The sequence below is a fragment of the Eurosta solidaginis genome, unplaced genomic scaffold, assembly GCF_040869045.1.
Source record: "Eurosta solidaginis isolate ZX-2024a unplaced genomic scaffold, ASM4086904v1 ctg00001426.1, whole genome shotgun sequence".
Taxonomy (NCBI): Eukaryota; Metazoa; Arthropoda; class Insecta; order Diptera; family Tephritidae; genus Eurosta; species Eurosta solidaginis.
This window is the reverse complement of record NW_027137127.1, coordinates 160,537-173,322: the sequence shown is the minus strand read 5'-3', so window position 1 is coordinate 173,322 and position 12,786 is coordinate 160,537. Positions and strand designations below refer to the sequence as shown.

At 44.3% G+C, this 12,786-nt stretch overlaps 1 protein-coding gene across 1 annotated transcript; it reads right to left on the bottom strand.

Annotated features, from left to right (window-relative positions):
* Window positions 1–2,806: 2,806 nt before the first annotated feature.
* On the bottom strand, window positions 2,807–4,022 carry LOC137236176 (BTB/POZ domain-containing protein KCTD9-like). Its single transcript, XM_067758798.1, has one exon. It carries the CDS (start codon window positions 3,911–3,913, stop codon window positions 3,389–3,391), a length of 525 nt encoding a protein of 174 aa, XP_067614899.1. The 5' UTR covers window positions 3,914–4,022; the 3' UTR covers window positions 2,807–3,388.
* Window positions 4,023–12,786: the final 8,764 nt, after the last annotated feature.

Here is a 12,786-nt window from a genome sequence, read left to right as displayed (position 1 = left end):
GCACCCACACATCAACCCCGACATGCATATGCATGAGTGCTGACAAAAAGCACACATACACGTGCATGTACATGCATGCACATGCATGAGGGTGATGGTGTGGGTGGTTGTAAATTAAGTCGAGTATCGATTTGCAGGGTTGCATTGGGGGGGTCGCAATCAGTTGCGGAAAAGTTAGGCATCCTGCCTAAACATGCCGGCCCCCCTTGCGATACGCAACATCGTTTTCCGCCAATGACCTCCGCTGAAACGAGAAAAAATTAATGTAAGACTTACACACTAAACTTAATCTAAATGAAGAGTTCGTCGGCGACGCAAAATGGCCGGGAATCCTTTCCGACTTGCTTAGCCTGCCACCAGAGTTAAGATGAAAGAATTAGCGGTTATGAACAGTGAAGTGAATATTTCTTGCCATTGAATTATACATAATTCTTAAATAGAGAAATTCAGAATGTAACATTTGTATTGTCGATGGCCAGTAAGACTGGACGAAGAGGCCGATGTCTCCGTTCCAGAGTGGCACCATTTTTTGTTATTGTTTGGTTTTTTTTGTCGTTCCGGATGGAGAGGCCCAGGTCTCCATTCCAGATTTGCGGTTTTTTTTGTTGGTTGGACGAAGAGGCAGAGATCTCCGTTCCAGACTCGAAGGTTTTGAGGTTTTTCTGGGCTGGACGAAGAGGCCGAGGTCTCCGTTCCAGCGTATAACGTGTTGTGTCGCTCTCAGGGCGCCTGTGGCATTTTATGGATGTGCCAGGGCGAGTGGCCGTGAGGTTGGTTGGGTGATGCGCGTTTTCGCCGCAGCGCATGTATTTCGTCAGTTGTGTATGATATTATTACCCTACAAAACACCTGGTCACAAACCCTACCCACGCCCATGCAAATGTGACTACGAAGATAACCCATCCCCGTAAGATGACTAGTCAAATGACGTGGAGTGACGAGAGCGTTTTTTGCAAAGTATTTAGTGCTGTGATTTCGAGCAGCTTATGTGTTTCAACAAAAACCAGCAAGATTGCGGTGTGTGGGAGGTTGGAGCGGACGTGATTCCAAGCCACCCGCGCAAAATTACTTGTTTTCGTGATACGCGTGGTGTTTTATTAACAAACCTACGTTAAAATATATGAATAAACCGAGTTTAAAACGAATCGTAGAGGCTAACGACGGTATTGATTTAATTTTGTGCGACAGCTCATGACGAATAGCGAACATCGTAATTAAATCGGAAAGTGTACCAACTGCCGGGGCTTACATGCCGATTGGCGATGCGTTCTTCATGACGCGTTCTATCTGCACGCATCATTATTAGATTGCATGCAGCCCTGTCGTGTATTTATTGGTTAGCTGACAGCTGGTATGGTGAATTTGTGGTGTGCGAGTATATATATATATATACATATATGTATTTGCTTGCCCTTGAAAAAAAACTAGGTCACTGGGGCAGTGGCACACTAGGCGGTAGAAAACAGTTGACTTTTTCTAATTTCGGGACTTGGTCGTGTCGGGATTCTTTAATTTCGGGACTCGGATTGTTTTTGTACCGAGCCCTTATAATGACTGTTTGTGATGTTTGTTGTTGAAAAACAACAAGTCCTGCCCCCCAGCCAGAAGACCGTGCCCAAAAAACGGAAAGGGTAAAACAAACATCAAAGAAAAAATTTCTCTTGTAAAAAAAAATGTGAATTTTTTGCAAGGAAAGGTTGCTTTCCTTGTTTTGTCCTCCCCCCTTTTTGGGTTCTTTTGTTGTGTATGACTACTTGGTCTTGCAGTAGATGCCTATATTCGGCAAAAACACGTCAGTACCAATTCTGATGTTTTGCGGTTTTCGGTACTGCTTGGTGTAGTTATCGGTATCCGCCTTTTTTCTTTCTTAATATGACAGCACTAATGAGGCTGCCGTTGGTATGTTGCGGGTTGCCATCCAGTTGTTTTCCCGTAACAGGAATTTTCCAGGATACATTAATGTAGGATTGTGGTGGATAAATTACCCTCACCACATTGTTATTTGGAAAAGGATTTTCAAGCTGGTAAAACGTAAGTATGACACCTTCCTAACGGATTTTTTGATAATTTTTTCTATAATGGATTTTTTTTTCGTTTCAGATGGAACCGATGCAACTACTTCTAGTGTGTTTGGAGGCTGGGAAGAGGAGTCAATCCAGGTGGTGGCGGATGTTCAATATCCGGAGCGGCGGAGGGGCTCCTATATCTGCCACGCGCCGGACGAGTTGGTGCAGCAGGCGGTGGAGGAGGTGTTGCGACAAGTTAGGCCCTGTGTGCTCCGGGCCCTGCAGACGCCTCTGGTGGTTAAGTTACGCGGGAGCACCACCGCCTGGTACGCCAGGTTCCATAAGGCGCACGAGAACGTGTTGTGGGAGCCGCAGCCAGCACAGGGTCCAACGCCTCGGGGGGGGGTATCGATGTCGTGTGTGCCAACGGCATCTTCGGTCGTTTGGAGGCTTGATTGCCCATCTAAATGGGCATATGCAATTTTACCCGTATAGGTGTTGGAGCTGCCCCAAGCGGTATGCGTCGTCCGCAGCGCTCTCCGTGCATCGCCGTCTTCGCCACTGAAGTGGGTTTCTGTGCCACTCAGTTACGGCTGTGCAGTAATTTAATTTAATATTTGTTGAAAAAAAATAATAAGTGGATTTATTTTATACTTCATATGATTTCGGCCTGATTAATTGGGTTGGGGGGGAGGGGGGGGGGGGGGGGGGGGGTTGCTCTTGTGATGTAACCTTGTGTTGTCTTCTCTAATCTTATACAGACGCAAACAAGAAACGTACCATTGGGTGGTCGAGTTGGGTAGCATGGCAACTCTGTCGTCTCTAGTTTTCTTTTATGTATCATACATACATACATACTGGTTTGAACATTCCAGTATAGAGAATGAAGCAAAAAAAATGAATCGAAAGATTTATTTTACCGTTTTTTTGCTTCAATTCATGTGGAGTTTTACGCGTTGCTGGACAAAAAAGGTAAGTGGTAAAATATTTTTCAATAATTTTACTGAAATATATATTTCCTTAGGTTGTTTCAGATTTTTAACTCAGTTTCTTTATTTTTTTCTTTTTCAGGTGGATGGCGGTGGCAAAAAAATGGCACTAGTGGCTTCAATTCATGTGGAGTTTTACGCGTGGCTGGACAAAAAAGGTAAGTGGTAAAATATTTTTCAATAATTTTACTGAAATAAATATTTTCTTAGGCTATTTCAGATTTTTAACTCATTTTCTTTATTTTTTTTTTTTCTTTTTCAGGTGGATGGCGGTGGCAAAAAAAAAAAACTGGCAATAGTGGCCGGACCAGCAGCCGGCGCCGTAGGAGATGATTTACCAGCCACATTTTTACCAGAAGTTTCCGACATAATGCGGAGTTTCGGCGACAGCGATCACCCACGCCTGGTAAGGCGCAAATTTGCTTCCTGCAAATCACTACCAGATAAATTACAACGTTCCAAATCTGCGCCAGCAAGTACAGCTGAACGTAAGTTGCAATTCTTCATATTTGCATCTTTTAAATTGGCAACTCGTAAATTTATACCAGCCATATTGCTACTCTCCAAACAAGCACCTTTCAAATTAACACCTTCCAAGTTGGTACGTACACCAGTTGGATCTTCAAAATTGCAACCACGTAAATTGGCACCCTCCATATTAGCACAAAGCCCTTTCACAGACACCAGCTGTGAGCACTCCAAATTTGCATAGGCCAAATCAGTGCGCTCCAAACAGCAATATGTAAGATTGGCGTGCGATAAATTACATCTTTGCATGCACGCATACTTGAAATTAATATTACGAAAATCAAGCTTACGCAAGTCTGCACCAGCTAAATTTACCCCTTGGAAACGTAATTCACTAGCATGAGGGGTTTGTATTAATGCTTTAATAACATCGCGACGAGTAAGTGGCATATCGTCAATAGGTCGATTTATTTGATTAAGTTGGGGTTCTAGTTGACTAATAAGCGAATAGATACCAAAAAATTTTGCTTCTTCTAATACTCCTTCTAAACTTACATTGGCGTCGGTTGGGACTTCAAACGTAAACTCATATCTCGCGGAGCTAACTTTCTTTTCGCAAATTCTACTGCGTCCCAATGCGTCGGATTTAACTGGTTCATTTCGTTTAGATAGAAAGGACGTGCTCGAGAAATGTATTGCCAGTTGTGTTTCGAAAGGCTATGTCTTTCAAGTGGAAATGTTAGTACGCGCACGTCAACATGGCTTCAGTATTGGTGAAGTACCTATAACATTTGTGGATCGCGTGTACGGCACCTCAAAACTGGGCGGAACAGAAGTTATTCAATTTGCCAAAAATTTATTATATTTGGTTGCAATGCGTAGTAAGTAGTACAGCAACAACGCATGAACAGAAAAAATGGGTATTTTGTTCGGTGCGAGATTTAGTACGCGCGAATGTGCGTAGGGCTTTCACTTGCGATACAGTGTTACATTTGTGTGTATCTCGCTTGAGTGTTATAAAGAGTGGTGACTTGAATGATGAGAACAATTTAACGATTGTGTTTCCAAATGCAAAAGTTATTAAGCTACTAGTCGATTGTGGAATGAATGTTAACGCCAAAAATGAGGCCAAATCAACGCCACTAAATGTTGCTGTGCAACCATATAACTATTCTAATGATATTATATCGTTGCTATTGGAACATGGCGGGGACCTAGATCAACCAAATAAATCGGAATGAGCGTCCATTCACTTTGTAAGCAATCCAGCCAATACAATACCTCTAATGAATTTTATGAATCTTAAGTGTCTAGCTGCTACAGTTATAAGTAAATATAAAATTCCCTATCACCCTCAAATATCGAAATTACTTCAAGATTTTGTTAAACAACATGAACCTTGAAAATATACATACATATATTTCAATTGCCTGGGCTGGGTCATTTGGATACGAACACGTTCAGGACGTCCCAAAAAGTATACCTATCTTTACAAGACTCGACGCAAGGTTATTTGTTAGCCAAAATGGTGACTAGGTTTTGGCGTCGTCCTAGATACGACATAGATGATCCTCATGCTCCCTATCATAAACGTATGAATTCTTTCCGTTTAAGGTAAAATATGAAATTAAAAGTGGAACACCATTAGTAATGTTTCTGGTTCTGTTTTAATTCATTGTTGAGAAGCGTTTTCCTTTTTTTTTTTTTTTTTGTGATCAACAACGCATCCCATTTTCGCGAAAAAATAACCGGGAAGCTTTGCGGCAGTCCGCTACCTCCCCCCACCAGTGGTAAGGGGTAGCAGATACTGCGTAAAGTTGTAAAAATAACATTAGTCGGTTTTTTTTTTTTTTGTTAAAACCTCGTTCAAGTCTGACACTTCCCCCCACCAGTGGTAAGGGGTATCAGATACTGTTCGAGGTAAGGGAAGTATCCACCCGGTGGAATGCACTCCCGCTTTCAGCGACCTTTTGTAAGTCTGGCACTTCCCCCCACCCGTGGTAAGGGGTACTGGATACTGCTCAAGGTTAGGGAACTTTTTCCCACTTCCAAAAAAAATTTTTTTTTTTTGACTTATGTGAAATTGCGAAACGACTCCTTTCTTGATTGGGGCCTTTTTTTGAAATTCCCATTCGTAATTCAGTAAGCGGGACGAATCTAGTAGCCTAGTAGTAATGATAATGGTTTTGCAAGTGCCGATATGTTGTGGGGGAAATGATTCGGTTTCTACTGAACATTTCGTGCTTGATAAGGTCATGTTGGGTTGGTCACTCTTTCAGACATTGTTTAGAAAATGCCGCACGTTGGACTTTTATTCAAAAAATGCACTATGTTGCCAAAAAAACTCCCTCTCCGAGCATAAGTTCAAAGCATTTTTGTTAATGAAATACATTCCGGGATGAAGTGTTCTTCACTCTCACTCTAATATAGGGCGGTTTGGAGAAGAGTCCGGAATTGGGAAATTTTTGACATTGAGATAGCATGATTCGAAGATGTAGGCGACATGGGGTGAGAAGCTACTCAGCAGCCCAAGTAACTACCAAGTTCTCCAACAAACTATAATATGTATAAAATTTCTAAAACAAGGCAACAATCAGTATTTACTTTAGTGCGTCGGTAGTTTGATAATACTGGTCTGTGTTCGATTATCGTTAGCACGAACGCACATATTTATGAATGGAATGGTTTTCTTACACAAATTGTGAGCCCAGACTTTCGGTGTTGATGCTTAAACTGAAATTCACCCTAATTGGAGAAATGTTTGAAGACCTTTTGAAAGGTATTCAAGATCAATGTTCAAAACCTTTTGACAATCCGTCTAAAAAGAATTGTTGGTTATAAGGGCTTTTTGGAGGCCACTTATAACATGCTTTCTTTTAGTAAAATTTTATGAGGTTTCATTTATTTTGTTTACACAATTTGTGAACCAACATCAACGCTTTGTAAGCTTAATGTTTGTTTGGGAAAGCTTTTATTGTAGACTTCCTACATGACGTGTACGTTGTTCTTATGAATTATAACTATTGGAGTCCTGTTTGCTACGCCCGCTTCGGTGCTGTTGGCCTCGTGCATTTGACCGAGTGCTGATGCAATATGTGGCAGATCCTGGCTCTGCGTTAGGGTTCTGGTGTCCTTGCTCTGGGGGGCGAGTGACTTTTGGGTTAAATTTTGGAAAGTGAGAAAGGTAATGGGCTGAAAGCCTTTAGGTTCTGTGGCAGATCGGTTCACCCTTCTGCGGTAGGTTGTTATGATGTCCTCGTTATGGGATAACGAGTGAATGGGATGGTCTCTGGTGTCCTCGCTCGGGGCGGGCGAGTGAATTCGGGGATTTTCTGGTGTCCTCGCTCTGGGTGAGCGAGTGAATTATGGGGTTTTCTGTTCAGGGGGCCCCCGGTTAGTCTTGTTAAAAAAAACTTAGATCGGAAAGGAAAAATGTTTTTTTTGTTTGCGAGCTTTTTGTACGCTCTCCCGCGTCTTCGTGCGTCTCGCTCCGTAGTCAGGTGTAGGAGTCCCTCCGGCAGACTCGAAACGAGACCGGAGGTAGAGAAAAAAAGAGAAGATGTAGGATCGCCCTCCGGTAGACTCGCACCATCACGAGACCGGGGGGTTGATTAGGGCATAGCCACAAGCTTAGGGATAGCGGGGCATCACGGCGCGTGGTTGAAACGCGTCTTCATGTCCCGCGCTCCCTTTCCCCATTGCCATCGCGTAGTACGTTTTAGGGTTCCCCTCCGGTAGACTCGCACCATCACGAGACCGGGGGGTTGATTATAATATATGGCTCGGGAGAAACGCAGGCTTAGGGGTAGAGAGACACGAAGACGCGGGTTCATTAATTTGCTTTCTATGCTATTACAACCGTGGGCCTCTAATTGTAGGTAGTCGGGGGAAAAGGTGTTTTGGGTTTGATTTTTTTTTTTGAAGGGAGGGGTATGGAGGAACGGAGGGATTGTTAGGAGGAGCACTTAGCCTTCTCGCAATCCGTCTCTTCCGTTGGAAGAAGGATCAGTTTGACCAAAGGTCGTCTGACTTGACCCTTCTCGGTTTTGAGGTCGACTACGCGTACTCGGTCATCTTCGCCGGGGTGTACGTCGACAACTCGACCTAACCTCCATTCGTTGGGAGATAAGTGGTCCTCTTTGAGGACAGCGAGATCTCCCACTTTTATATTTTGTTTGGGATGCTTCCACTTCACTCTTTTTTGAAGTTCGGATAGATATTCGGTTTTCCATCGCTTGCAGAAAGTGTGATGGAGGGCTTTGAGTTTCTGCCACCGATTGATCATCGAGGCAGGGCTCTCACTAGCATCCGGCTCTGGCGGAGCCAGTAGATGGCCGCCAGTGAGGAAATGACCTGGAGTAAGCGGCTCAAGGTCCGTTGGGTCATTGGATGCCGGGCTGAGGGGCCGCGAGTTCAGGCATGCCTCGATGCGGCACAAGAGTGTATGGAATTCCTCGAATGTAAATTTGTGTGGTGAGGCTATCTTTTTGAAGTGGCTTTTGAAGCTTTTCCCTCCAGCCTCCCACAGCCCTCCCATGTGGGGAGCGCCCGCAGGGATGAAATGCCAAGTGAGTGACTGGTGGCTGTACTTCGAGACAGCATTGTCTCGGGCTTGTGCCATGAAAGTTTTGAATTCCGATCGTAGGGATCGTGAAGCTCCGACAAAGTTTGTACCGTTGTCGGAGTAGACGTTTTTGGGACATCCGCGCCTAGATATAAAACGGGCAAAAGCCGCAAGAAATGATGGGGTGCTGAGGTCAGTAGTGGCCTCCAGATGAATCGCTCGTGTGGAAAAACACACGAAAAGGCAGACATAGCCTTTGGATAGTCGACACCCTCTGCCGCGGTAACTTTTAATGTCGAAGGGTCCGGCAAAGTCGACTCCAGTATTCGTGAATGCACGGCTGAATGTCGTGCGTTCGCGAGGGAGAATACCCATAAGTTGGGTCTGAGCACGCTTTCGGTGTACAGTGCAAACTTTGCAATTGTGAATTGTAGCCCTAATCATGGTTTTGATGTTAGGTATCCAGTATTGGGTGCGTATCAGACGCAACATGAGTTGGTTCTCCCCATGCAAACTTTGTTGATGAAACATTAGGACTGTAAGACGGGATAACCTGCAGTTGTATGGGAGGAGGATTGGGTGGCGTTCATTAAAAGCTAAGTCCTTTGACGCCCCGAGTCGCCCTCCTACCCGAATGATGCCATGTTGGTCTAGATAGGGATTAAGTGAGAGTATTGCACTTTTCCCTGCAATTGGTTTTCCGGCCTTTAGATAATTATATTCGGAACTATAATGTTGTTTCTGATAGATTTTAATTAAAAGTCGTGTAGTGGCCTTAATTTCATCAGGGGAGATTAGGTGCGACATGACCTGGAATGAATTTTTTGTTTCGGGGTGGGTTCTTCGGTAGAACCTCATAACGTGTGATAAGACCCGTAGAGCCCTAGGTAGGTCGGAAAAGCGTTGAAGGATATCGGTAGGATTGACGGTTGTTGTTGCGCAGGTCTTTGCCCTCTTTTCCTCTACGGAGGTGATGTAGTCACTTTCTTGTGCTGGCCATTGGGAAGTGTCTTCTTGCAGCCAAGAAGGTCCCTGCCACCACAACGAATTGTTGACCAATTCAGACGCAGGTAATCCTCTGCTGCCTAAATCTGCTGGGTTGGACTCTGAGTTCACGTGCAGCCAGTCCCTATGTCCGACCATGTCGATGATCTTGGTGATCCGATGTGCGACGAAGGTTGACCAGGAACAGGGCGGTTTCCTTATCCATGCGAGGACGATCGTTGAATCCGTCCACAGGTGCACTTTCACTGGTCCCAACTTGAGATTCCTGAGAATTGATTCGGTGATTTCCGCTAACAGCACGGCTCCGCAAAGCTCCAATCGTGGAAGAGAAAGAGTTTTCACTGGGGCTACTCGGGTTTTGGCTAGAAGTAGGTTTGTGCAGACATTATCATCCGTTTTGACACGCATGTAAATGACTGCTGCATAAGCCTTCTCGGATGCGTCACAAAATCCATGGATCTCGATGTCGGTTCCTGGAGAAAAGTTGACCCATCTAGGTATCCGGATTTTATCGATTTCATGGTATTGGTCGGTGAAGGTTTTCCATCGTTCCAGCGTACTGGTAGATACTGGTTCGTCCCAAGCGGTGCCTTCCAACCAAATACTCTGCATGAGTATTTTTGCCACAATGACCATTGGTGCCAGCCATCCTAAGGGATCGAAAAGTTTGGCTATTGCTGATAGTATCGCTCTCTTCGTAATGTTTTCCGGATTGTCCAGCGTCCCTGCTTGAAAATAAAATAAATCGGATAGGGCATTCCATCGAATGCCTAACGCTTTCACTGAACTGGTATCTTCGAATGCCAGGAAGTTTTCATTGAGTAGGTCTGCTTTGGGGATGTCCCTTAGAATGTCCTCTGAATTGGATGTCCATTTGCGAAGTGGAAAGCCCGCTGAGTGTAGGACTTGACGAATTTCATCTCTGGCTTTAATAGTCGAGGTGATCGTATGTCCACCCGCTAACACATCATCTACATACATGTATTCTCGCAGTATGCTAGCCGCTGTAGGGTGCGAGTTTGAGACGTCGTCTGCTAGTTGTAGGAGCGTTCTTATCGCGAGATATGGAGCGCAATTCACTCCGAAGGTAACCGTCTTTAATTCGTAAAGACTAATAGGGTCATTCGGGGAAGTGCGATGCACAATACGTTGAAATTTGGTGTGATTTTCGTTCACCCAAATTTGTCGATACATCTTTTCGATGTCGCTATTGAATACGAAGCGGTATAGTCTCCATCGTAAGATAAGTATGGGTAGATCGGCTTGTAGAACTGGGCCTGGGAGGAGAATATCGTTTAAGCTATTGCCGTTGGCCGTAGGGCTCGAGGCGTTAAATACTACGCGTACCTTGGTGGTTGTACTTTCTGCTTTTACAACGGCGTGGTGGGGCAGGAAATAATTATCCGAATCGTCGGATGGAATATTCTTTTCAATTTTTCTCATATGTCCGAGCGTTTCATATTCTGACAACACTCGAACATATTCTTTTCCTAAATCTGGGTTTTTTATTAGCCGCCCCTCATTCCGGAAGAATTGAGAGCATGCACGCTTCAGGGATGGTCCTAAGTTAATATTGTTAGGGTAATCCTGCCGGAATGGTAGTGACACGGTGTACCTTCCATTCTCACTTCGCTGCGTTGTTTCTTTAAATATTTGTTCACAGTACCTTTCATCCTCATTTAATATTTTATTTTTGGGTACATTTTCTACCTCCCAGAAAGCTTTGAGTTGATTGTCTAACGCAACCTCGTTGTAAAAAGACATAATGCTCTTCGTTGGATTCGGTGATTCGATACGACCGGTTAGTATCCAACCGAACACTGTCTCTTGGGCTAAGAGTGTGTTTAGCACATTCTTCTTTATACCGCTCATTATAATGTGGGGATATATGTCTCCGCCAAGTATGAGGTCTACGTCTTCGTTGACGTAGAACCTCTTGTCTGCCAAAATCAAGTCTGGGAATGCCTGCATAGTCATTGCGTTGATATGGCAGGATGGAAGATTCCCAGTGAGTTTCGTTAGAACTAGTACGGGTGTAGTCAGGCTGAAGCAGGGATCCACTGGTGAACGTAGTTCGATGTTGGATGCTTCTTTCACCTGAGCTGACACCGCATTTGTGATGCCTGAAACATGGGCATGCATTTTCCTCGCTGGCAAATTGATTCTGCGTTTCAGTCTTTCAGTTATAAAGGAACATTCAGACCCAGAATCAATTAATGCCCGCGCGGAGAAGTCGGTACCATTATGGTGAATGTGTACGCGAGCAGTTCCTAATAGCACGCCTGTGCTGGAATTGGCATGGCAGGATTTGACATTCTGATTCACAGAGGAAGGTGGCTGTCCCGATTCCTGTCTTTTCCTTGCCTGTGCCGATGTTGATGGGGCATTATCCGCATCTTTGAAGGGATTTCGTACCGCCGGTTGCTGAAGTGTGTCCGCATGCAGGAGCGTGTGGTGACGAGAGTGGCATTTGGAACAGTTGTATGAACTGGTGCACCTCGTCACTGTGTGTCCTGGGGATAAACAATTCAGGCAGCCATTTGTGGATTTGACGAATTTAATCCTTTCTACTGTGTTTAAATCGCAAAAACGTGAACAGTTGCGTAATCTGTGCTCCGTAGATTTGCACATTTTACATATTGATTTTGTTGTTTGCTTGGTTACTTTGGTTTGAAAAGCACCAAGTCTTTTTGTAGGGTTTTCCGTCGACTGGCGCGACGTGTTTGATTTTTGCACTTTAGAAGTGGCATTCCCTGTAAAACCAGACACGGTTTCAAGTGTCTGGAAACGATTTGACAAGAATTTGTCCATATCCTCCCACTTGGATATGTCCGTCTTGTGGTCAATGCTCTGCTCCCATAGAGCCAGCGTATTCTCAGGTAATTTCGTCGAACATAAATAGGTAATAATCGCATCCCAATTTGAAACATCGATCTGATGTGTTTTTAAAGATGCCAAGCAATTATTTATGTCGCGCTGTAAGGTTTTGATAGAGCTGCCGCACTCGCTATCTATCTTTTTTAGATTAAACAAAATTTGTAGTTGTGAGTTTACGAGAATCCGCTTATTCTCGTATCTCTCACATAGGTTTTTCCAGGCTGTTTCGAAGCCTTCATTTGTCAAGGGACATTTCTTGACGATGTCCTTTGCCTCACCTTGAGTTTTCTGATTGAGGTGGAACAACTTTTCTACCGGGCTTAGGCGACTGTTGTTTTTGTATATGGCCGTGAACAGGTCACGAAACGTAGGCCAAGATAGGTAGTCGCCCTTGAACACCTCAGTATCACAAGCTGGCAGGCGGATACTATGTTCGCGCGCACGTTCTCCCTCAGGTTTGACTGCCCTATCTTTTTCCTCCTTCAGTTTAGTTTGAATTTCAGCCATGTTCGACATGCATCTCAGGAATACGGCATATGCCGCTTTATGCTTGATCTTGACCGCTGCAATTTTCTTAGCATCGAGCGTGTCAGAGTCAAGCAATTCCTCGAGGGCGGTCTCGGCTTTTTCCCACTTAGCTTGCAACTCTTTTTGCTGTATTGCAAGAGTGTGCACAGTGTGCAGAGCCGCATTGATGTCATTAAAATCGGCCTCGAATTCGATTATTCGATCGGCCAATCTAATGTAGGAGTCCATGTTCATGGTTGAAAAGTGGAGAGCGAATTAACCAAGGGATATAAACTTGAAAAACCTGAGCGAAACACCCAACCAACAACTATTAAAATTACGCAGAATTGATTATTACTTTTAATTTGTT